Consider the following 25488-nt stretch of genomic DNA (forward strand, 5'->3'; position numbering starts at 1 on the left):
TCCCCTATCACACTGCTAAAGGCCTCTCTCTGAGCCCGGCAGCAATCTCTACCTATCTAGTTCCCAAGGCAGGTTTCCATGCTAGAAACACACATCCCAATTCCGTGGCGGCCCAGTGTCTCCAGCCACCACGCACACTTTCCTACACTTAAACCATCACATAAGAGAACACACAACACAATAACCTTTGACCTAATTGATAAGATATATTTGCCCACCTAAACATACAAAGCCCTGTACACATCCATCCTTTAAGAACATTAATAACAACCTGTAAATACACAGAGTGGAATCTTAAGATCAGCTTCCATTTCTCTCCCCTGCGGCTACCCTTTCTGTCCCTCCTATCTCCTCCTCTTTCAGTTCCAGTCTTCTTCTCTTCCGTCAAACTTCTCTCCCGCCCATCCTTCCTTCCCGTCCAATGACAGGCCTCCTTCTATACTGTAACTGCCCTCACCTGTATTTTACAAATTAAATGGGAGAAGGTTCTGGTGAAGTCACCTGAGTCCTGAGTACGTGACTCGGCAGCCAGACGTCCTTTGAGCAGTGGAATTAGCATCAAAATACAGATAACTCCAGGGCAAACCACAACACACCTTAAAGATGCACTAAGAAGGTGTTAGAGGAAGCAGAGTACTAGGTCCTCGACAGCATGAAGCTTGCGTTCTAGTTGTAAAAGCCAAAAGTGCGTGAATGTAAGTGTGGAATCCCTTACATAGTGAAGATGAAGAAGGGTGGAGTGGATCTCTATCAGTCAGAAAGAAAATATCTTGGCAGTGTCCAGGAACCTCTCGTGCTACACAGATGATCTGTCCCTGAGCTATGCCATATGCTAGCCCTAGATTATAAGTTAAGCTTTTCTTTGCTAGGTGGTAGTGGCACACGCCTCTCCTAGCACTTGGAAGGCAGAGGCAGGTGGATCTCTTGAGCTGGAGGTCAGCCTGGTCTGCAGAGCAAGTTCAGAACAGGCAGGGCTACACAGAAAAACCCTGGAGGGGACAAATTGATGGTAGTGGTTTGTCTGTCTTCCTTCCTTCCTTCCTTCCTTCCTTCCTTCCTTCCTTCCTTCCTTCCTTCCTCCTTCCTTCCTCCTTCCTTCCTTTCTTTTTTTTTTATGTTTTTGAGACAAGGTCTTGTTATATAGCCCAGATTGGACTCAAGTTCACTATCCTCTCCCTTAGCTTCTTCAGTGTTGAGGCGATGGGTGTGTGGTGCTGCCATGCCTAGCCTTAAATGGGTAACTAAAAAAAATGAAAAAGCCCAGAACTCTGGAGGCAGAAGCAGGCAGATCTCTGCGAGTTCAAAGCCAGCCTTTTCTACAGAATGAGTTTCAGGACAGCCAGAGCTACACAAAAAAACTGTTTTTGAAAACTTGTGTGTGTGTGTGTGTGTGTGTGTGTGTGTGTGTGTGTGTGTGTGTTTATATATGTTATATGTAATTAGGTGGCACACACTTTTAATCCTAGCACTGAAGCAGGCTGACTTCTATGAGTTCAAGGGTCGCCTGGTCTCCAGAGCTATTTTGAGTTACACACACACACACACACACACACACACACTCACACACTCACATGGGCTGGAGAAATGGCTCAGCAGTTAAAAACACTGACTGCTCCTGAAGGGGACCCTGAGCCCACTCCTAGCCTCCTCATGGCAGTGGGCACAGTATGTATGTGGTGTGTATGCATGCATACAGGTATTCACCTGTAAAAGTAAATCAATTTTTAAAATCACCAAAAGGAATAAACAAAAGCTAAGGTGTAACTGGACCCAAAAAGGAAAAAAAAAGAAAGCAAAAGGGACTTGGTGGCATGGTGACCACCAGGCAGGTAAGCTGGTTCTGGAGCTGAGGGTGTGGGCAAAGGGAGGCCTTCAGTGGAGTTTGATACTTTATCCTTTGTTTGTTTGTCTGTCTGTCTGAAGACGGTCTTGGTAGGTAGCACAGATTTGTCTTGTATTCCAGACCCTTCTGCGTCTACCTTTCCAATGCCAGTATTTGGGTGTAAAACACTGCCTCCAGCTTTTTGTTTGCCTAATAGTTTTAAATTTTTAATTTTTTTTTTTTTTTTTTTTTTTTTGGTTCTTTTTTTCGGAGCTGGGGACCGAACCCAGGGCCTTGCGCTTCCGAGGCAAGCGCTCTACCACTGAGCTAAATCCCCAACCCTAAATTTTTAATTTTTAAATTACTTCTTAAATTTTTGAGTGTATCTTTGCATGGAAATGTGCGCACGTGTGTAGGTGCACATGGAGACCAGAAGAGGGCGTCAGATCCTGAACCGGAGTTGCATTCAGTTTGAGCCAACAGACATGGGTGGGTCCTCTGGGAGCAGGCGGTGGTTTTAGCCTCAGAGCCAGCTCTTCTGCACAGCGCTCTTCTTTTGTCTTTGAAAGTAGGATCTCAAGCTGTCCTGGAACTCACCACAAAGTCTACACCAACCTCAAACTAGGAATGCTCCTGTCTCAGCTTCCCCGTGTCGGATTACAGGCATCCAGCACTAAACTTGACTTTATTCTGTGCATGTTCTCAGGAGTGCCTTAGGCAGCAAAGGCAGGCAAGCATCTTCCCATGTGCACAGAGACGCTGGCAGTGTAGGACATGATACTTTATAACACTGGCCTACAGCTTAGCCTTTGTTTATTCTATAGACCGTGAAATATCTAGAAGCCTTTTGCTAATTCTAGGGAAGGCCTGGGGTATATCTCAGGGGTTGAGCACTTACCAGACGTGGGCAAGGCTCTTGAGTTCACACTTCTGTCACTGCAAATGATAATTCCCAGAACTTTCCATAATAGAAAGGATACTCTGTGTGTGTGTGTGTGTGTGTGTGTGTGTGTGAGAGAGAGAGAGAGAGAGAGAGAGAGAGAGAGAGAGAGAGTGAGTGAGTGAGAGCACGCTGGGGATAAGTGGGGCATAGGGGAGCATGCCTGTGATTCCTTGTGAGTACTCAAGGCTCTTCTCAGGGCAGGGCAAATTGGAGGTAGCCTGAACTACGTGAAATCCAATCTGAGAACACACACGAACCCGGTGAGAATGACCCAGTAGGTCCCCCGGTGCTACAATACTTCCCAGCATGTGGAGGGCCTGACTTACATCTCTAGCATCACAAGTCACTTCAGAATGGTTATTAATTTTTCAAATAAATCTCTTTTACAACATTTTAGAGATCTCAGAGGAAACGAAGGGACCAAGACTCTGTCACCTTCCCTGACTTTCCAGGCATTTTGAATTTATTATAATTCATAATGAGTAGCGTATGCTTTCATTGTGTTGATGTTACCGACTTTTGTTATTGGTTTTTAATGCGTGTGAGTGGTTTGCTGCAGATGTGTTTGAGTACCATGTACGGCAGTGTTCACAGTACTAGAGATGGTATTTAGGTGCTCAGAGTTAAACAGAGGTTGTTAGCCGGGCACGTGTTCACCTTTAGCCCCAGCACTCAGGAGGCGAGGCAGTCTGTGAGTTCAAGCCCAGCTTGGCCTACAGAGCGAGTTACAGGACCACCAAATCTATGTAGTGAAACCATAGCTCAAAAAAAAAAAAAAAGACAAAAACCCCAGGTTCTTTGGAAGAACAGTCAATGCTCTTAACCCCTGAGCCAGCTCTCCAGCCCCCTATTTTATTCTTCTGCTACTTGCTCTTGTAGCTTAGGTTGACCTCAGACTTGATGAAGACCTCCTGCCTTAGCTTTCTTGGTATTGGATTACAGATGCCATGCCCAGTAGTCTTTAAACACTGTTTTCTTACATCCAGCTCATTTCCTTGTTCATTAAAGAACTATTTGCTGGGGGGCTGGGGATTTAGCTCAGCGGTAGAGCGCTTACCTAAGAGCGCAAGGCCCTGGGTTCGGGTCCCCAGCTCCGAAAAAAAAAAAAGAACCAAAAAAAAAAAAAAAAAAAGAACTATTTGCTGGGGTTGGGGATTTAGCTCAGTGGTAGAGCGCTTGCCTAGCGAGCGCAAGGCCCTGGGTTTGGTCCCCAGCTCCGGAAAAAAAAAAAGAACTATTTGCTGAGGCTATTGCGTTGCCTGTTGGTGTATGAAATGCAGGCATACAGTAGTGAACAAATGGACACGTCTGCTGCAGGGCATCTCTTAGGGGAGACGGAGACACACAAGAGTCTGGTTGTTCTGTGTTTTATTCTTCCACGGACATTATGTATATGTGCCATACACACACTTACTGCCCTTGGAGCTCAGAGGGAGGCCTCAGAGACCCTGAAACTGGATTTACCAGTGACTGTGAGCCACCCACTGGGTGGGTGCGGAGAACCGAATGTGGGTCCTTTGCAGGGCCCTTCACCAGCCCCACGGATGTTGTAGTGAATACTAAAGTGCAGTAACCAAAGCTCACGAACAGCCGTACCAAAGGAGGATGGGTGAGTCCTGGAGGCAGCCGTACCAAAGGAGAATGGGCGAGTCCTGGCGGCGTTAGAAGGAGAAGCATCTTCTATTTATCTTAGTGATTTACTTTTATTTCATGTGCATTAGCATTTTGCCTGCAAGTATGTCTGTGTGAGGATGTCAGGTCCCACGGAACTGGAGTTGCAGTCAGTTGTGAGCCATCATGTGGGTGTTAGGAACTGAACCCAGTCCTCTGCAAGAACCACTGATTTTTTTCAACTGCTAAAGCATGCTTCCAATCTTTGTTGTTCTTTTTAATTAGCATTGTAAAATTTACAGTACGATCCATACCAGGAGGGAAGTTACAGTCAGCAGGGAAAATAATTTAAAATAACTTTAAAGTAGCAAAGGAATAATTTCATGGTTCAGGGGTCACGCAGCATTAGTAGCTGTGTTACAGGGCCACAGCGAAAGGAAGGTGAGAACCTGCCCTCCAGTTATTGGGGAAGGACTAGGAGGTAGCTCAGCAGGTAAAGAGAACGCATTGCTCTTCCAGAGGACCCAACTGTGCTCCTAACACCCACGTCAGGCAGGCAGGGTATCCTACATCCCCTCCTGATCTCCAGCAGCGCACACACACACACACACACACACACACACACACACACACACACACACGTACATGTTTATAAGCAATCACATGGTTTTATGTACATAAGTAACACAAGTCTTTAAAGTTATTAAGGAAGGGGTCAGTGTAGTCCAATAGCAAAGGGAGTGAGTGTAGCAAGAGTCGATTTACCTGGGGTGATCCGAGTTGTGTTTTGTCTTCCTGGCAGTAACTGCCAAATGGTCTGGGCCTCTTGGAGTTTAGGTACAATGGGAAACTTGCCAAAGAATTAAAGTCGTGTCATAAAATACACGTATTTTACTCCTTTTCAGATAGATTAAAACAAATGCCTTAACCTTGTGCTATGAATATTAATTTTTTCATGACTAATGTAGTTTCTTTATTGATGGACACTTTTACTACAGGATTTATGAAGCCGGGTCAGAGAACAGTGCAGCAGTTGTAGCCGTAGAGACCCACACGATACACAAAATTGAAGAAGGAATTGGTAAGTCTTGCTGACAGTCTATCCAGTATCCAGCTTGTTTGTATGTTTTTGCTTTGAAATCTCTGGAGATGGAACCCAGGATCTTGTCCACTACTTAGCTGTGTCCCAGCCTGTGATTTCTGGTCTTTTGTGCCTTATTTTCTGTCCCAACCAATGCAGTGTACCAACTGAATAATGCCAGTTAAGAGGGCAGACTGGGCAGGCATGGTGGAGCATGGCTTTAACCTCAGCACGCAGGAGGCAAAGACAGGCACATCTCTGAGTCTCAGGCTCTTGGACTATATTGAAAAACTGTCTCAAAAACCAACCAGTCTGGGTGGTGTGTGCACATGCCTTCTGCCCCAGTACTAGGGAGTTCAGAGGCCAGCCTGGTCTACAGAGCAAGGTCCAGGCCAGCTAGGACTGCACAGAGAAACCTTATCTCAACAAAACAAAACCAGAAAACAGACAAAAAGGTGGTAGACCTGTCACTTGATCACTTAAGAGCAATATATTATAGTAGCCAAAAAGTTTGGGTGTTTTGGTCTAAAAAGAATCCTACAAGGAGAGGTGGGGTAAAATGCTTGGCTTGAATCTCTATGTGGGATCCCTTGGCACCATTGGGGGGAAAAACAAACAAATTACAAAGAAATGAACAGGCGTGGGCCTGGGTTGTGAGTCTGTAGGTCTAGCTATTTGGGCAGCTGAGGCAGAAGAATCACGATTAGGGCCGACCTGGACTGCAGAGCAGGTTCAAAGCCAGGTCAGGGCATAAACTCAATAGCAAAATGCTTTCATCGAATGTACAAGGACCTACGTTCAATCCTTAGTCGCCTGTTCCCCCTTCCTCTACCCACACATCACAGTGGGCACAGTGGGCACAGTGAGGAACACTGCAAACAGTTGAGCGCCCAAGACAGGAAGCTGGTGTTTGAGGTTGGGCTGTATAACAAGACTTTGTCTTTAAAAATAGAAAGATCCCACGAAGAAACAGGAGCTGTAGATTGATCCCTTTCATTAGGTGAGGCTGTTGGTGAAGACCGAAGAGATATTATATTAACCTCACTGGAAGGAACCTTAGAAACTAAGCGAATCTGACTGTTTTTCTTCTTTTTTCTTTTTTCGGAGCTGGGAACCGAACCCAGGGCCTTGTGCTTGCTAGGCAAGCGCTCAACCACTGAGCTAAATCCCCAACCCCGAATCTGATTTTCTTGCATTTCGGTGTGTTCCTGGGGAACTCCTCTTTCTGAAGCTCATGTATTTATATGTAAAACGTCGGAAGTGTTCCCATCTCAAAAGATTATAGGAAGAACTAAGAATTCTGGGCATTTTGGAAACAGTGGCGGCAAGATAGGAGTTCAAGGGCACCCTTTGCTACATAAAAGTTCACAGCAACTTGAGGTAGACAAGACATTGTCTCAGAAAACAAACACAAGAATCATAATATTAAACAAGTAAAGGTTTGTGTAGGGTTGGCCATACCGGTCAGAGGTACAACACTTAACTAGCGTGCACAAAGCCCTGGGGTTGATCCTCAACAACGTACAAACACGAGAATCTGAGGGGCTGGAAGATGGCACAGCAGATAAACAGTACTTGCGGTGCAAGCAGGCGAAAGTGCAGTGGGTTCACTCCCCGGAACCTGAATGAAGGTGGAGGAGGAGAACGGAGCCTCGAGAGTTGAGCTGTTTTCTGATCTCTGCAGGCGCGACACCATGCTTACCCCCAATAAGGCGTAGCTGTCAAACTTCACAAGTATTCCTGGGGCTGGTGAGATTAAGTAGTTAATAATCTTTTTTTTTTTTTTTTAAAAAGGTTTATTTGTTTTGTGTATGTGAGTACACTGTAGCTGACTTCAGACACACCACAAGAGGGCATCAGATCCCATCACAGGTTGTTGTGAGCCAACAGGTAGTTTCTGGGAATTGAATTCAGGACCTTTGGAAGAGCAGTCAGTGCTTTTAACCACTGAGCCATCTCTCCAGCCCCTGTACTTAATAATCTTTTTTTTTTTTTAAAGATTTATATATTTATTATATATAAGTACCTTGTAGCTGTCTTCAGACACACCAGAAGAGGGCATCAGATCCCATTGTAGATGGTTGTGATCCACCATGTGGTTGCTGGGATTTGAACTCTGGACCTCTAGAAGAGCAGTCAGTGCTCTTAACCACTGAGCCATCTCTCCAGCCCTGTAGTTAATAATCTTAAGTGAGCTGTGAGGATCTGGCTTAGATTCCCAGCACTCATGGGAGCTCACAACCATCGTAACTCCAGTACCAGGGGATCCAATCTTTCTTCTGGTCTCTGCAGGCATCTTGCAAACAAGCGGTGTACAGACTTGCATGTAGGCAAGACACCCATGCACATAAAATAAAATAAAAATTAAAAAAAAGGGGGGGGGGGTTGGGGATTTAGCTCAGGGGTAGAGCGCTTTCCTAGCAAGCACAAGGCCCTGGGTTCGGTCCCCAGCTCCGAAAAAAAAAATAAAAAAAAGAGTGCCCTGTGGTGCTGGGGATGTACTCAGTTGGTAGAGTGCAGGATCAGTAATCTGAGCTCATCATTGCTGTATACTCAGTGCAAGGCCAACCTGAGCTACATGAGACCTTCTCCAAAGAAGAAGAAGAAGAAGAAGGAAAAAAAGAATCCACGGTCTGAAAGGAACCCAAAAACCTGTATTAGGACTTGTGTTAGGAAAGAGTCATTCAGTCATGTCAGATTCTTTCCCATTCCAGATGCAAGCAGCATAGAAGCAAACGAGGACATGGAAATCGCTTACCCTATAACCTGTGGGGAGAGTAAAGCCGTCCTCCTCTGGAAGAAGTTCGTGTGTCCCGGAATAAATGTGAAGTGCGTCAAGGTAATGGTCTCCTGTCCCGAGGTTTGGCTTCAGTGCCTTATCTCTCTCCCTCACCAGATCAGCTTCTGCAGGGAAATGGAGGACTCTGACCCAGGGTCTCGAACATCCTAGGCAAGGGCTCTGCCACAGAACTGTCACCAGTTTTTATTTTGCAGCTGTTTTCGTCTTTATTAAACATTTATTTAGTTATTTTTCATGGCAGCCATGCAAAAGTCAGCAGAAACTTGCCACCCCCTGTTCTGTCTTTTACCACATGGATTCATGTGCGGATTGAACTCCGCCCGTCAGGCTTGGCAGCCCGGCTGCTGCTCCTAGGTGGCTTGGGTTCTAGAACCCTGGCCATGGACATCCAGACAGTAAGGAAGGACAGCCACTTGTACAGTAAAGCTGGGTCAGGTGGGGTGCTCTTAGCATAGAGGGCGAGGTTTGCAGTCTTGGGAGCAGGTCTCTGTGGTGAGCAATCTCAGGCTGGGAAACATCTCGGAGGGGGAAGCTGTCATTGCTGGTCTTTGCTCACACCGATCAGTTATTCATAAGCACTCACTCATACTGGGACTGGACCATCAAGAGTTTGCCAATCGCCGCATGGTCTGAGGCTTGGGGCTCCCGTGGCGTGGCTGTGGCACAGGGGTACACACCTTCAACTGCAGCACTTGGAAGGCAGAGGCAACCAGACGGTCCGCAGAGTGAGACCCTGTCTTAAAACAACAACACACTCTCTGAGACCGTCACTGACACAGGCCTCTCTGCTCCCTCCAGGCAACAAACACCGTTATCTGTTGAGCTGTGTGGCTGTCCACACAGCTTGTTTGTTTTAATGCTATCACAGTAGCAAACATGAAGATTTTGAAGTGAAATGGGCCTGGCTCCAGTCCCACCGGAGCATGAGTCTGGTTCAGGCAGAGTACATTGTCTGTTTTCACGGAGGCAAAGCTAGTCCATACTATGATGCCTTGTGCATGACAGGGCTGTCCCTGTGTGGTAGTTAATGTATAATAGTGTTTGATAAGTACTGCTTCAACAGTAAGTGAATGGCCAGAACTCTTCTCTGTGTCTGCCTAGCCATGTGATTTTGAGCAAAGTATGTAATAATTGATATTTTAGAGTTTCACCAGGCATTGTGGTGAACAACGTTAATCCCAGCACAGAGGCAGGCAGATCTCTGTGAGTTTGAGGCCGGTCCAGTCTACAAAGGGAGTCCAGGATAGCTGGGGCTGCACAGAAAAATCCTGTCTCCCCCCAAAAAAAAAAATTCAGAATCTCATGATTTAAAATAGCAGTCTTTCTTATCAATATACATACACATAAATATGCACACACATTTATATAGAACACACTGTGCTGTATGAAGTGAACGAAATCATATGTAACGTGCCTGAACTGATATATAGCATAATAGCCTTATTCATAATCGTCGTGGGTAAGAATGAGCAGGTGTATGTGTCATGACTGTGACCGTCATGGAGGCCGAGGATTGGTTTCAGTTTGTGGGCAAGAGGTAATGAGTGGGGCCCTCTAATCAGGCAGTTCTGCTTTGCGGAATCTTCTTTCTTCAACCTTCTTCATCACCCTTTCAACCCCTAACACTAGAGAAGAGTTAAAAGAGGGTAGCGAGGAAAGGAAAGAGGTCCCTGAATTAACCAGGTCTGAAAGAGGGCAGTGTATCAGTAGACAACTTCCTGCTGATTGGGCATCGAGTCCTTGGGGCAAGTTTGATCTTCGCCATCAAGATATCTAATTTTTTCTTCTCGTTTATTCTTTGTGCATGAGTGCTTAACAAACAGAGACCAACAACAACCCACCTATCAAGACCCTCTGAGAAGTCCCCAGAATTCCAAAAACACACAATCACAGAAGCTCTCTGTAGCTGGCAGGATCCTGCTCTGCCAGAGCAGGAAGAAATCATAGTCAGCGGCTGTGGACACTCTGAAGCAGCCCCATGTTCCACTTGGAGTAAAATGAAATCAAATTCTTATAATATTTCTGTGATTTTTAGAGAAACCAAAACTCAAAAATTCTCAATACAGACCCTGTCTCAAAAAACCAAAAAGGTATGGTGGCTCATACCTTTAACGTCACCACTTAGAGGCAGAAGAAGGTGGATCTCAATGAGTTCAGGGCCAACCTGGTCTACACACAGGGGGTCATAGACCAGCTTGGGCTATATAATGAAACCAATATAAACAAACCAAAAACCAAACAAACAAATGAAAAAAAATCTCATGAGAGCCAGGCATGGTGGTTTACACCTCACTTGGGGAGGGAGATTGCTGTGAATTTAAAGCCTGCCTGGTTCGACTATTAAGTTCCAGGCCAGCCAGAGCTGCACAGTGAGACCCCATCTCAAGAAAAAAATAAACTTAAAAAAAAAAAAAAGGACAAACTCCCAAGTGTTAGGGTTTAAATCTCGGCCCGCACCTGGACAAAGCACACCAAGCCAATATGGTTCCACATGGAGAGGTTTAATGAGAGAATAAGAGTAGAAGAAGAGAGGTAGAAGAAGAGAGGAAAGGAGGCCGGCCATGGGCATGTCAGGAGGAGTGGGGCAATGGGGAGAGAAGGGACAGGGAAGAGCAGAGAACAAAGAGAATGAGGAGGGGGGCAAGGAGCATACCTGTAACTGTGAGGGTGGAGCTTAGACAGAATACCAACATTCCCCTGTTTTGATTCAATTAAAAAAGAAAAATTAGAGGTGATGGTGGAACAGGAATAGGGTCATCGTGATCTCTGACTACTTCCTGCTTGCTTTGGGGCGATGTGTCTCTAGAACCTAAAAAGATGGGGATGGGGTTATTTGTTCAGTCCAGAATTTGCTGTCTCCCTGATGTCCATGGTCTGTGGAACCATCCAAGGATAGGTCAGAAGGAACAGGTCCAATAGAAGCATCTGTGTCTGTGAGAGGAGATTGGATCATCTGAGGTCGCTTCTCTGGAGCTGTCCTGGGTGTAGTAAGCACCTGGACTTGACAAGATGCTAGAACACACACATATATGTTTATTACAGGTAGAGAGTAAGATTAAGTGCATTTGGCAAAAAAATTTTTTCTTAGATGTACATTTGAAACCCAGAGGAATCCCACCCTCTGGAATAGGTAGTAAGTGGGAACTCTAGGCAGATGTACTTATCTGGGTGGAGTCTATTTGGCCCATGAGAGGTAGATCCGAGTAGGTTTCCTGTAGCTTATAAGTTTACAAAAGAGATAACAACATGAGTTAACAATGTGAAACAGTCTTTAAGATAAGCTTTTTGTGGAGCAGAAGAAAGAATTTATTCTACAGAACGTGTCCTAGATGTCTTAAAACAGTTTGTCATGACAGAAAGACAGAGAAAGCAGTTTCCAGATCCTATTTGGAAAGACTGTTTAGCAACAGAGGGGTTCTGGACCTCCCAGACCTGGGATCTACCTGAGAAGCTGGTAAAGGAAGCAGCATGTCTGTGTTAGCAGGTTGGCTGGCTCGAAGGAGCAGAAGGGCTGCAGGCGAGCTTGAGTTTGGGCAAATGGGTGCAGCAAACCAGAGGCTCCCAACTTAGCTAGAAGATTCCTTCCCAATAAGGGGCAGGGCATGTTGGCACTACCAAAAAGGAATGGGTGAGAGGTACACCCCTAAAAATGTAGCTTAACGGTGGGGTTGGTGAGGAAGGTAAGATTACCCCCTACCCTGACAATGGGGAACAGGAGAGAGAATTGGGTCCTCCAAAGTCCGTTAGAACTGAATAAGTGGCCCCAGTGTCCAAGAGGAAGGAGATGGGCTGCCCACATACCATGATAGTTACCTGGGGCTCTGTTGGTGATGGCAGTGGTCAGGTCCAGGGAACTCAGGCCCCTTCAGTCGTCCGTAGCCAAGCCTAGATCAGCTGGAAGGTTATCTGGATGTGATGTTCCTCTGTCGTATGCAACATGAGCACAATTGACAGCCCAGTCCCTCTTGATGGCACCTAAAACATAACCCCTTGGCTTGCAGAAGTTAGGGAAAGCCCTTATCCAATGACCTTGTTAACCATACTTGCGGCAGGAGCCTGGTAATCTCTTAGCCTCAAAAGGCTAGGAGTTCTGGGCAGTGGTTGAGCTGGTCAGACAGCCTTTGCTAGCATATGGTACTTTAGTCTGCGAGCCTTCTCATCCCTTCCATGGTGCACTTAAAGGCCAGTGCTAAAACTTCTGCCTGTGAAGTTAGGGGGCCCACATCGAACTCTAACTTTTTAAGTTTGTCTTTTATGTGGAGGTAGCTCTGGGACAAGAAATAGGTCATCAGAAGTTGCTTACCTTCTGGGTTTTCAGGGTCTAGATTAGTGTATTGCAATAAAACCTTGGTAAGGCGTTCAAAAAATTGGGATGGGTTTTCCTGTTTTTCCTGGATGACCTCTTGTCGTTTTTCAAAATTCACTGGTTTTAAGACTGTCCTCAGATCCAATTGGGTATGTTTGTCTGCATGTATTCTTGCCTGCTCCCAAACTCGCCAGTGTTCCTCAGGAAGTAAATTAATAAGGATCATATGTCAAGACAGGATAGGAATGAAAAATCTGCAGAGCAAGGGAGAGGTGGGAGCAAGTGTGCGCAGGTGTGCACAGCACTAAGGCGCTGGTGTGCAGGTGGTGGGGTGAGCATGCTGGAAAAGACATTGTGAAAACTGTTTTTCTCGAGGCTGTGGCGGGCTGAGCACAGGAGCAGAGTCCCAGACAGAAAGAGAAAGCTCGCTTGCACTTGGGTAGCAAGCAGAATACCTGGCAGGATGCAAGGGGTGGGGCCAGACTCGATTTTCCTGCTGCTTCGAACCAGGGGCTGCAGCATCAGGCTAAGCACAGAAGCCCCACACGAAAGAGTGTGCCAGGTGTAGGGGTTGCACATGCGTGGGAAAGCAGGCCTCACAGACAGAGTCCCCGGTGGACGCAAGGGATGGGCCTCAAACAAGGAGCTGCAGCAATAAAGAAGGGAGGAGGGGGAGGTCTGGGGATGGGGTCAAACAGATAATTGTTTTCTACTTAGTGTAAATTAGACCAAAACATCCCAGGAAATGGGGACAGGCGATGATACTGACAGACCTGCGGTTGAGACTAGGGACTATTAATTGCCCCCACCAGTGCTGGGGCTACATATAGAGCCGGTGCTCCTGAGCCAGAGAGCAGTTTATCCAGGCCGGGACTGGCATTAAACTGTCTCAAAAAGAGAGAGGAAAAATCTCAACCAATGGAAAAGGTCCTAGAACGAGGGTCAGTGAAAGGATCCATCTCCAGGGGCAGCACAGGTAGCTCCAAGCTCAAGAACGCTCCTCTGAGACCATGTGTACATCATGGAAAGTCAGGCTCTGAGGTAAAGAAAGCGCACAGAGGTTGAGTAGGTACTGCTCACCAACAAGTGCTTCTCTCCTGGGCGGGCAGCTGTAAGCAGGGCATCATGGCGATGGGGATGCCTGCTGGAGTGGTGGAAGTCCTGAGTCCCACAGCAGCCAGCAGGTGGTGGTGGTGGTCGGATGGTGTAGATGGAGGCAGCAACTCCAGTCCTCCTCGACACAGCTAGTACGAGCACGCGGCCCAGGTTGAGCGACCACCACTGCTGTGGGCTGGCGGGCGCTGCAGCAGGACCACGAGGCTCCAAACCTCCCCACCGTGGTCCCACCGCTCCGCTCAATCGGTGGGTGGCAGAGGCACTCAGTGGGAAAGACCTGTCCTCCGTCCTGTAGTCAGGGGAGCCAGGGTGCCAGGCCATGTAGGCATGGGGAGATAAATCTCCCCATACGGGCCACCAATGTTAGGTTTAAATCTCGTCTTGCGCCTTGACAAAGCACACCACGCCAACATGGTTCCTCGTGGAGAGGTTTAATGAGAGAAGAGTAGAAAACTTGAGAAAAGGAGGCAGGCCATGGGCATGTGGGGGGGAAGAGAGGATAGGGAGAAAAGGGATAGGGACAGAGAGGAAGAGGGCAGAGAAGAGAAGGACAAAGAGAATGAGGAGGGGGCAAGGAGCCCCCTTTGTAGTCCGGCACAGCTGGCTGTTGCCAGGCAACTGTGGGGGTAGAATTTAGACAGAATACCAACACCAGCAGCATCTGTAAGTAGTTGTTTGTTTTGCCTCCCTTGGTGGCCACAGTGATTCCTGCATATTGTTGTCAACTGGGCCTGTGTGGTGCCAGCCTAGGGCACAGAAAGCTTTCAGAGTTCTGAAGCTATGCAGAACTCTGGTTTTTACTATACTTACGTTTTCTAACATCTTGAATCCTTAAAAAATAATGAGGTAGGGGACTGGAGAAATGATGCAGTGGTTAAGAGCACTGGCTGCTCTTTCAGGGACGTGGGTTCAGTTCCCAACACCCACATGGCCGCTCAGAACCAGTCTATAACTCCAGTATCAGGGGACCTTGCAGCGCCATACGTTGCGAATAGGTTTTTGGTTTTGGTTTTTATTTTATTTATTTATTTATTTATTCATTTATTTATTTATTCATTCATTCATTTATTATGAGTACACTGTCCCTGTCTTCAGACACACCAGAAGAGGGCATCAGATCCCATTACAGATGGTTGTGAGCCACCATGTGGTTGCTGGGATTTGAACTCAGGACCTCTGGAAGAGCAGTCAGTGCTCCTAACCGCTGAGCCATCTCTCCAGTCCTGTGAATAGTTTTTTACTGCTCCACTTTGGAGCTCCCTGCAAGCCACAAGCGGGCACTTTCCCAGGGGCTATCTCAGATCCACAGAGGAAGGACACACACATATTAGGTCATTTTTTTTTTAAAGATTTATTCATTTATTATATATAAGTACACTGTAGCTGTCTTCAGATTCACCAGAAGAGGATGTGAGCCACCATGTGCTTGCTGGGAATTGAACTCATGACCTCTGGAAGAGCAGTTGGGTGCTCTTAACCGCTGAGCCATCTCTCCAGCCCCATATTAGGTCATTTTTAACCTGCCTTACTGGCTCATTGACTGGGCTCTTCCAAGTCTCCCGCAGCTGGCGCCCTTACCTTCACTCCTGGCTCAACCTCTAACTCTGCCCTCAGCTCAGTTGCCCAGTTACCTTCTGTGAAGCCATTGGTCTTGCTGCCCAAGATGCTTTCAGTGGACCGGTTTCCCTTTACCCCCACATTTTGGAAGCCCTCTCCTGTAGCTCTGGGCCTGTTTTTTCTCTCTCCCCCAAGTATCTTGATTCACCTCCGCTTCTCTTTTAGCCTGCGGGAACCTAGAAGTCCCGCCTCTTTCTTAATGCCCAACATTGGCCGCTGGCATCTTTACTGATTGATGAAGAACCAATTGTCAACAAGGACCTTTAGTGTCAGTACTCAAAGCTTCCAGATTAAATCAAAGCGTTAGGACCACTCTTCTACAGGATCTGTCACCTTCTGGGCTCTGTGAGCACTGCATCATGGGGTGCACAGACACATATACAGGCAAGAAAGACATCCATACACATAAGATAAAAATAAATCTTTAAAAGAGTCTCCAGTGTGTGTACAGAGTGCAGGGGTGTGTGTGTGTGTGTGTGTGTGTGTGTATGACTGACTGACTGACTGACTGACTGACTGACTTCTGCTGTATTCTACTGAGCATTCCAAGCTGACTAATCTTCTAGCTTCTAGGGGATTCTTGTGTCTCTGAGTTCTGTCTTATAATAAAAGTGCCAAAACTAAGCAGATGTTGGTGCAGGCCTTTACACTCAGCTCTCAAGAGAGGAGGCAGAGGCAGGAAGGTCTCTGAGTAGACCCAGCCTGGTCTACAGAGTGAGTTCCTGGATAGCCAGGCCTACAGAGTGCTTCCACTCTCTCAAACAGCAGAACAAACAAGTAAAAAGGGTGTGGAACTACAGATCCACTTCCCTGCATCTGTTTTTTATGTGGTTTCTGGGATGGAACTCAGTTTGTACTCTTTCACATGTAGCACTTTTACTGGTGACTTATCTCCCTGACCTGTGTGTATCTTAATACTACTTAGACCTCCTCAGTTTACTTAGCCACCCTCTGGACACGCCCCCTGCTTCAGACTGAGAATGGATGTGTAGATGCAGCCCCTTAGCGTGTTTGTTTCAGCCTCATCCTCTGTGACGTTGTCCTAGGAAAGGACAGGGACTGAGAGCGGGAGACTGTCTGGTAACCTAGGTCAGGAGGTTGAGTCATACTGATTCGGCTTGTGACACTGTCTGCGAGCATTACTTCGTTTTTCCCTTGCTGTCCTCCCTGTGTTGACACTAGTCCACTTTGGATTTTCCAGTTCAATGATCAGTTGATCAGCCCCAAGCACTTTGTTCATCTGGCTGGCAAGTCCACTCTGAAGGACTGGAAGAGGGCCATCCGTCTAGGCGGCATCATGCTCAGGTAAGTGCTAGCAGAGTCTTCTCTTTGACCTGACACTTGTATCCTCTCTGTAGGGTTAGCCTGGGCAGTCTACACTGTTTGACTCTCATCAGCTTGTCTTTAATTTTTTTTCTTCCTTTGTGACTTGGGAAGGAACCCAGGGCCTCGTGCCTGAGAAGTCAGCACTCTACCGCTGAGCTACCCCTGCAAGTCCTAACTGTTCAATCAATTTGTATGAAGAGCAACTAAATAACAATCAAAGCAAACAAACTACCCAGAGTCCACATCAGATGTTTTATTCTTTCTAGTTCAGGTGAGCCCTGAGCTTGCCATGTAGCCAAGGCTGACGCCAGCATGCCTGGCTTAGGCTCCTGATGTCAGGAGGTTCTCTCTCAGCAGTTTCTCTCTCTCTGCCGAGAGAGAACCTCCAAGTAGCTGATAATCCTCCCTGTCCTCCACACGCAGAGGCGGCCGTCTCGGTGCTGAGTAAAGGCCATGACCGATAGATCCTGGGACCATCACTGTCTAACAAAAACAAGTGTCAGTGTGTAAAGTGGCACACCTACACTTTTTTTGCTCCAGTTTAGTGTTGTGGTTTTCCTCCTGAATGCATTAGTTAGTATTCTTCGTATGTTCACCTTCTGATAGAAAAAAATTAAATGCAAAGAGTGGAGCCGGAAGATGACTCAGCTGTCATGCGTGCTGCCTGCTGTGCCAGAGGATCTGGGTTCAGGTCTCAGCACCAGTGACAGCTCACAACCATCTATGACTCTAGTTCCCAGGGATCCGGCACCTCCTCTCAGCCTTCACAGAAAGCAGTGTGCACATAGTGCACAGAAACACATGCAAACAATGCACCCACACACATACAATTCTAAAACAAAGTCAAAAGTTAGTCCTGCCCAGCTAGATATGAGTGCCCCTTTAATGCCAGCACTTGCGAGGCAGAGGCAGGAGGCTATCCACTTAAGATCAAGCAGGACTACATGACAAGTTCCAGAGCAGTCTGGCCTATAGAAGGAGACCCAGTGTAGAAATAAAATACAGACAAGGGACTCGTTCCATTGGGTACAGTTTCTCAGTGGCAGAGACTCACCCTTACCAGAGCCCAGGCCCTGGGTCTGTTCTGTAGTTTGAAAGGAATGGCTTTCCTTACCTTTCTGTTCTGTCCTTCTTGACTTATTTATGTGCAGGAAGGCAAACATGTGCCACTTCCCACAAATGTTAAAAGGACTCGGAAGGCCCAAAGTTCTGTTAGTAGAACCCAGGTGACAGGATGGTATAGATGTAGTATAATTAAAGTGCGTCCTGATGACGTAGAGTGTACCATAGTTATCTTGCTTCCTGGGTGTTCTCAGGGTCTGTAATAGACTCATGGGTCTCATTCCAAGGACATTTTCCAGAAGGGGCTTTTGTTGTTGTTGTTGTTGTTGTTGTTGTTGTTGTTTTAAGATTTATTTATTTATCATTATATATAAGTACACTGTAGCTGTCTTCAGACACACCAGAAGAGGTCATCAAATCCCATTACAGATGGTTGTGAGCCACCATGTGGTTGCTGGAAATTGAACTCATGACCTCTGGATGAGCAGTCGGGTGCTCTTAACCGCTGAGCCATCTCTCCAGCCCAGAAGGGGCTTTATATCATCAATGTTGTACACAATTTCTAGGAGACGTCTTACTTTTATTCATTTTCCTTAGTTTTTAATGGATTATTTTTTTGCTGTTATATTGAACTGACTGTCTCATACATGTAAGACAAGGACTCCACCACTGTACCATAGCTTCTAGCAGCTAGAATGTAGCCCCTTACTTTTTTCCTGTCCTTCCCTCTTTTATTCCTCTCTCTTCCGAAATGTTATATCTCTAAAAGTAGCAATAAAGTAGGCGTTTTTTTTGTTTGTTTGTTTTTTGTTTTTTTGTTTTTTGTTTTTTTCAGTTCCTAAGAGATGGAGACAGGAATCGGGGGTTCAAGACCATCCTAGGCAACATAGTGAATTGAGGCCAGCCTGGACTAAGGAATAGTAATTTATCAGAATCTCTCAGACTCCTCATTCTGAACATCATTTTTTAGTTGAGCTTTGATATATGCTAGAATTCTCATCTCCTAGTTGTTTTATTTTTTGTTTTGTTTCTGGGACAGGGTCTTACTCTGTAGCCTGGGATAGACTGGAATTTGCTGTGTAGATCAGGTTGGCCTTGAACTCACAGGGCCTCTGCCTCCCGTGTGCTGGGACTGTCAGGTTTGCTGTTAATGACATTCCTGACTTCTGTAGTGTACTGCAGTGTGGTGAAGAACACTGACACTCCGCAAACAGCAGAGTAGCATGTGGGCGGGACCAGTGGACATTTGTAGTCCAATTAGAATTTTCAGAGTTTGATGACCTCAGATGTCGCTACGCTTCTCTGCTTCTCTCATCTTCATCACCGATTCAGCAGGCTTGTCCCCACCAGCTCCACTGGCCTACTTCTCAAAGAGGAATGCAGGCTGACCTGCCCTTGTTTCCCTCCGTACAGGAAGATGATGGACTCTGGACAGATCGACTTTTACCAGCATGACAAAGTTTGCTCCAACACCTGCAGGAGCACCAAGTTTGACCTTCTGATCAGCAGCGCGAGGGCTCCAGTGCCGGGACAGCAGACAAGTGTGGTGCAGACGCCCACCTCGGCCGATGGTAGGGGGTAGGACACCACCCGGAGCCTTACCTTGTGCATCACGGGGCACCCTTCTCTGTGGCTTTGTTGCTTGACTTTGGCATTTAAGACCCAGTCTCACCCACCATAGCCCAGGCTGGACTTGAACTTGCTGTGCTTCTGCCTTCTGCCTCCTAAGGCTTATGCCTCACAAACATGCCAGGTGGCCCTGGTATTTCTCCGTTTCCAGTTCTTGTGAGCATTGATGTGCTCTGTTGTAAGGTATTACAGCAGTCTTAGGTGGGGTCTTACCCTGGAAACAAACTCCTGTTTGTTTTGAGACGACGTTTCCATAGCCAAGACTGTCCAGGTACTTTCTGTGTAGTCCAGGTTGGCTACATAGTGTTCTCATCTCTCAACCTCTACAGTCACAGGCTTGACTCACCCATGCCTCCGTCTCTCTGTTCCTTCTTCTTCTTCTTCTTCTTCTTCTTCTTCTTCTTCTTCTTCTTCTTCTTCTTCTTCTTCTTCTTCTTCTTCTTCTTCTTCTTCTTCTTTTTTTTTTTTGCAGGGGAGGTGGGGGCTGGTGGTTTTGAGACCGTGTTTCTCTGTATTGCTAGAGACCCACCTGCTTCTGCCTCCTCATTGCTGGGACTAAAAGCACGTAACACTACTCCTGGCCTGCCTGGTTATCTGAATTGATTGTGGTTTGTTTGTTTTGTTTTGTTTTTTGTTTTTTGGGTTTTTTGTTGTTGTTATTGGTTGGTTTTTCTTTTCTTTTCTTTCTTCTTTCTGTTTGTTTTGTTTTCTTTGAGACAGAGTTTCTCTGTGTATTCCTGGCTGTCCTGGAACTCACTGTGTAGACCAGGCTGGTCTCAAACTCACAGAGATCCACCTGCCTCTGGCTTCTGAGTGCGAGATTAAAGGCACACACCACCACAAACTGGCTTGCTAGAATTTAAGTTAGAACTTAAATTTCCAGCATTCTTTATTTCTTTCTTACAGTGCATACCAAGTATTATAAAAATGGTGTTTTTTTTTTTCACAGTGCTCTCACAGTGCTTCTCACAGATGAACAGGGTGGGCCCACGCAGGACTGCTCCCAAACTTAGGGCAGTTGTTTTGTCTTATTTACATGTAATCAGACATAATCTGATTGTGTGGTCCAAGCTGGCCTAGAGCGTGTGTCTCCTGCATCTGCCTCCTGAGTGCTGGGGTGACACTATCCTCTACTGATCTTTTCTTTTTAAGATTTATTTATTCATAGAGTACTTTATTTGCATATGTATTTGCATGAGAGGAGAGGCCATCAGATCTCATTACAGATGGCTGTGAGCCACCATGTAGTTGGGAATTAAACTCAGGACCTCTGGAAGAGTAGTCAGTGCTCTTAACCTTTGAGCCGTCTCTCCAGCCTAGCCTTCAGTGGTTTCGAACTTGTGTCTGGAGCTCCTTCTTATTATCTAGGGGAGAGGAAAAGGGAAGAGAGAGAAGGGAGAGGGGGGAATGAGTGTATATAGATATGAATTCTGACAGATTCAGTCATGACCTCTGGAGACACCCTACTTACATAAAACATGTCTCAACTACTATTTTAAAGCCTTGGTACAGTGACACCCGGGCTGACCACAAATTCATGGTGACCACTCTGCCTCAGCCTCCTGACCTACCTCATATGGCCTTGTGGGGTTGGTTTTGGTTTAGTTTTTGCTGAACCCTCATATTCTGAGAGTAACCAATAGGTGGGTAAAAGGAAAATCTCTCAGAGCCTAGATGCCCTTAGCCAACAGTGCTCTTGACTACTGAGCCGTCCGTCCCTGCAGTCTCAGGCCTATGTCTATGTTTATGGATCGTTACCTAATTAATTGGGTTGTGGGGTTTTTGTAGTTTTTTGGTTTTGTTTTGCCCTCTGTTCCTCTTGCGTCTGCACCCCAGGCTGACCCGTGAGCTGCACAGCCTCAGACGTGCTAGGTGCTCGGTGTCAAACACGCTCGTAGTAGGGCTCAGGACAAGCAAGTTCCTCCTTGTCCTCAGCAAGTGTGGGGCGGGCAGCCTGGCGGGCACGTCTACCTTCCGTCACTTTGGAGGCAGATTGTCCTTGCATGGCTTTCTCTTCTTCTCTTCAGAGCAGGAGGAAAGCTTTTCCCTCTGCAGGGCAAGTTTTCTTTGCCTAGAGGTTCGGGTTTTTAGATGTGGGCACATAGGCAGGAGGCAGCGTGCTAAAGTACTGGGCCTTGTGTTGAGTCTGAGAAGGTAGCTAGGAGTGTTTCTCATAGACCTGACTGGTTTGCGTCTAATGGACTCTCCTAGGGAACATCACACAGATCGCCATCTCAGAGGAGAGCATGGAAGAGGCTGGGCTGGAGTGGAACTCAGCCCTCACCGCCGCTGTCACCATGGCCACAGAGGAGGGGATAAAGAAAGAGTCTGAAGAGATTTCAGGTATTTTTCCTCTACAGCTCAGGTCCTTCTGAAGGTTTATAACCTTGTTACGTCTGCTGGTTTTCCTTGTAAATATGAGTACTAATGTTGCTGGGATTGGCTCCTTTTACCCCAAGCAACTGTCTGCAAAAATCACATTTTAAAAATGGAGGAATTGTGATTTAAGGTGGTCTGAGACTGGATATACAGTGCACACGGGCACTGGAACGCTGACTATTTGACCCCATTGTCTGTGCCCTCTTCCAACCAGTGGCCGGTCCCTAGCACATTTCTCAGGCAAATCAAACCAGGAGATGAGAGAGAGAATTTTGGTAGCAGGTGGCACAGTATGGTGATTGTTAATATTAATTCCCTTAGAGGGCCCAAGAAAAGTGTCTCCACTTTCTTTTGCTAATCATTCATTTAATAGATATTTGTTGCTGAGTACATACATAAAGAGACTTAGTGACCATCCTAGCGAACCTGCAGGCCCTCTTATCCAGCTATCCAGCTGTTTGGTTTGATGTAGAACTAATAAAAATTAATCTTTAATTAATATTTAGCTTACTACCTTTATTAGCTAACTTTCATAACATTAAATCTTATCTAATCAAAAGCAAAATTAGAATTGAATTTACTCAAATAATACTTAACCTTAAATGTTGAATGCCTATTTAATATTTAACTGAATCTCTTTATTGGAGTAAGATGCCTGTTTTTATAGCTAGAATCATAACAAATCAAGGGCCTGACAAATTGAGGTAAATACCCTCAGCCCCTAGTGACTGAAGGGGCTAATTAGGTACCAACTCATGGAGGCAGCCAGTCTGTCATGTCCTAGTACAGAATCCTTTTGAATTGAGATGACACTGTAGCCATGTGCTGAGGTCTCTGCTAATGTCTCCGTTCACCTCTGTCTTATCCGGCTCGGCCAGAGGACACTCTGATGTTCTGGAAGGGGATAGCTGATGTGGGGCTGATGGAGGAGGTGGTCTGCAACATACAAAAGGAGATAGAAGAGCTTCTCAGGGGTGTCCAGCAGCGGCTCATTCATGCTCCTTTCCAGGTCACAGGTGAGTCCACCGAGTCCGGAAAGTGCTGTCCTTTCCGACTGCGTCCTCACGTTGCTGTTGGTCTCACAACTCCAGAGGCCAAGGCATAGCTACCTTAACATTTTACAGAGAGGAAAAGTAAGGCTTGTAGAAGTTAAGGCATTGCTTTTTTATGGTTCATGACTGCTTCGTTTATGTGATCCCAGGGATTTAGCTTGGCCTCAACATGCTAGGAAAATACTCTCCCACTGAGGCGTAGCTCCAGCCTGACTTCATTCATTCACTAACTGGGTTTTCAACTTTGGTTTGGTCATAGCTTGTTGTTTTAAAGATTTTACTTTTCTTTTTAAATTCTGTCTTAAAAGTTTCTACTACTGTGCTCGCTTCGGCAGCACATATACTAAAAAAAGTTTCTACTACTGTGATAAAACAGCTTAACAAAAGGAACTTGGGTGTGTGGTGGGGGAAGGGCTTCTCTGTCACTGAGGGAAGTTGGGGCAGGAACGGAGCAGAGGCACGGAGGAGTGAGTGCTGCTTATTGGCCTTCTTAATAACCAGGAGCTTGGGAGGCGCAAATAAATAAATAAATAAATAAATAAATAAATAAATAAATAAATAAATAAAAAGAAAAAGAAAATGCTTCATGCCGGTTAGCACACTCCTTTAACCATAGCATTCTGGAGGTAAAGGCAGTAAGACCGCTGAGTTTGAGGCCAGCCTGGTCTGCAGAGCTTCAGAACAGCCAGAGCTACACATAGAAACCCTGTCACTGGACTGTCTCAGGCTCGCCAGCCACCCAAATAATGGCACGAAGATCTTTTTATTAATTATGAAAGCTTAGCCCTAGCTTACGCTTGTTCCCAACAAGCTCTTAAACTTAGTGACCCACTTACACTGACCTACAGCTCGTCACCTCCCGAATGCTGGCATCTGCCTTTTCTTCCTTGTCCGCATGGCGAATCTCTTGCCTCTGACTCTTTCCTAGAGATCCTTTCTCTCCTGGACATCCCGCCAGTCCTATAGGCTGTTCAACTCTTTATTAAACCAATCAGAAGGGATGGAGAAAATGTTTACAAAACACTGAGACAGGTGAACTGTTGTAAAAATAAAATACCAAAGTCTGGCCTGTAATCAGATCCCTGCCAGTACAGAAACCAGTATTCGAATAATAGAAAGACAACCTTTACGCAATGCGCAAGGAGATCACCCCTGCAAAACCCTGTCTGGGGAGTGGGGTGGGGTGGGGTGGGAATGCATCACGGGCTTGCCCACAGACCACACTGCTGGGGATATTTTCCAGATTGTAGTTTTCCCTTTGAAACAATTCTAGCTTGTGTTGAGTCGACATGAAACTATTTAGCACACATGTGTGTGTTTGTGTGTCTGTATGTGCACATCAGTGTGCGTGCTCATGGAGAGCAGAAGCACCAGATCCTCCTGGAACTGGCAGATGTGCAGATTGACATGGGTGCAGGGAACCTAGCACAGTGCTTCTGGAAGAGCAGAGTGTGCTCTTAACCACTGACCCGGCAGGGCTTTGAAGGGGCTAAGTGCATACTGTACCATTTAGCTACTCAATTGAGATGACTGTGAGGTCTTTGAATAGAATCATCAGCTAATTAGAGGGGGTGTGAATGTGGAACACAGGAAACAGCAGATCTGGGGAACCTCGTGTGGGAGTTCTCAGCTTTTGTCTGTATAAAACCAGAGTTGGACACACCAGCACCAGCCTGTGGTCTCAGCTCCTTGGTGGATTAAAAGGCAGACACTGATATATATCTATAATCCTAGCCCACAGGAAGTGGAGGCTCAGGAGTTTAAGGCTAGCAGGTTACATATTGAGACCTCTCATAACACCAAAAGCAACACCTAGAACTGTGAAGGAACTGTGGAAAGGAGTGTACCTAAAGGGTGTGAGTTAAAGAAGCCAGTGTGTGTAGAGGGAGTGGTGATGCAGTATTGTATGCAGTAGTGTACCGTGTAAAACATGGCATGTGCATGTGTGTTTGTATAGGTCTTTGTTTAAGGTAAGGTCTCTCTTATATATAGTCTTGGCTGTCTGTCCTGGAACTCACTATGTAGAACAGGGTAGCCATGATGTTGTCTCTGCCACCTGAGTTCTAGGAAATACCACCATACCTAGCTATTTATTGGTTCTTTTTTTTCTTTTACATTTATTGATTTTTTTTTTTTTTTTTTTTTTTTTTTAGACAAGGCTTTACTCTAACCCAGGTTGGTTGTCAACTCAAGGCAGTGATCTCCCCTCAGCCTCCCAGATGCTAGGATTACAGTGTGAGCTGTCATCCCTGGCCTGTTATTGTGTTATCCGAAGATGTAGTCTCACCATATTGCCCAGGCCGATCTTGAACTCCTAGGCTCGAATGGTCCTTCTGCCTCAGCCGGGGCTAGAGCTGCCCACGCACCCAGCTTTCCAGTTTCCTAAACAATGGGTCAGAATTTAAAACTTGATGCAAGTTTTAAAGTTTGTTGTTGTTGTTCTTTTGTGAATTTCTTAAAAGATTGTTTCTCTTATTGATCGACCTTTGCTTTTGTTTTTCCAGTGGTCAGGATGGAACCACCATACTAAGCAAGCACCCTGCAATTGCCCTATACCCCTACCCCTGCGTGATTGTTCACATAGGAAGACCTGCCAATATGTTAGAAAGTCAAAGTGAATACATGTGATAAATCTTAGCTTAAAACAATTGCCAGACACGGTGGTGAGCACCTATCATCCAGAAGTAAAGATGCAGAAATAGGAGTTCAGTTATCTTTGGCCAGTTTGAGGCCAGCCTGGGCGA

General features: G+C 46.1%; 1 protein-coding gene across 3 annotated transcripts in view; it reads left to right on the forward strand.

Annotated features, from left to right (window-relative positions):
• Gmeb1 (glucocorticoid modulatory element binding protein 1) overlaps nucleotides 1-25488 on the forward strand; it is a 40957-nt gene that overhangs the window by 9614 nt on the left and 5855 nt on the right. For all 3 annotated transcript variants that reach the window (XM_032896819.1, XM_032896823.1, XM_032896822.1), the window contains exons 3-8: nucleotides 5375-5457; nucleotides 8172-8296; nucleotides 16498-16601; nucleotides 19098-19255; nucleotides 21525-21656; nucleotides 22571-22708. In XM_032896819.1, the coding sequence (XP_032752710.1) occupies nucleotides 5375-5457; nucleotides 8172-8296; nucleotides 16498-16601; nucleotides 19098-19255; nucleotides 21525-21656; nucleotides 22571-22708 (740 nt within the window). The remainder of the gene's footprint in view (nucleotides 1-5374; nucleotides 5458-8171; nucleotides 8297-16497; nucleotides 16602-19097; nucleotides 19256-21524; nucleotides 21657-22570; nucleotides 22709-25488) is intronic.

Source organism: Rattus rattus, chromosome 1, assembly GCF_011064425.1.
Source record: "Rattus rattus isolate New Zealand chromosome 1, Rrattus_CSIRO_v1, whole genome shotgun sequence".
In the NCBI taxonomy this organism is placed as follows: Eukaryota; Metazoa; Chordata; class Mammalia; order Rodentia; family Muridae; genus Rattus; species Rattus rattus.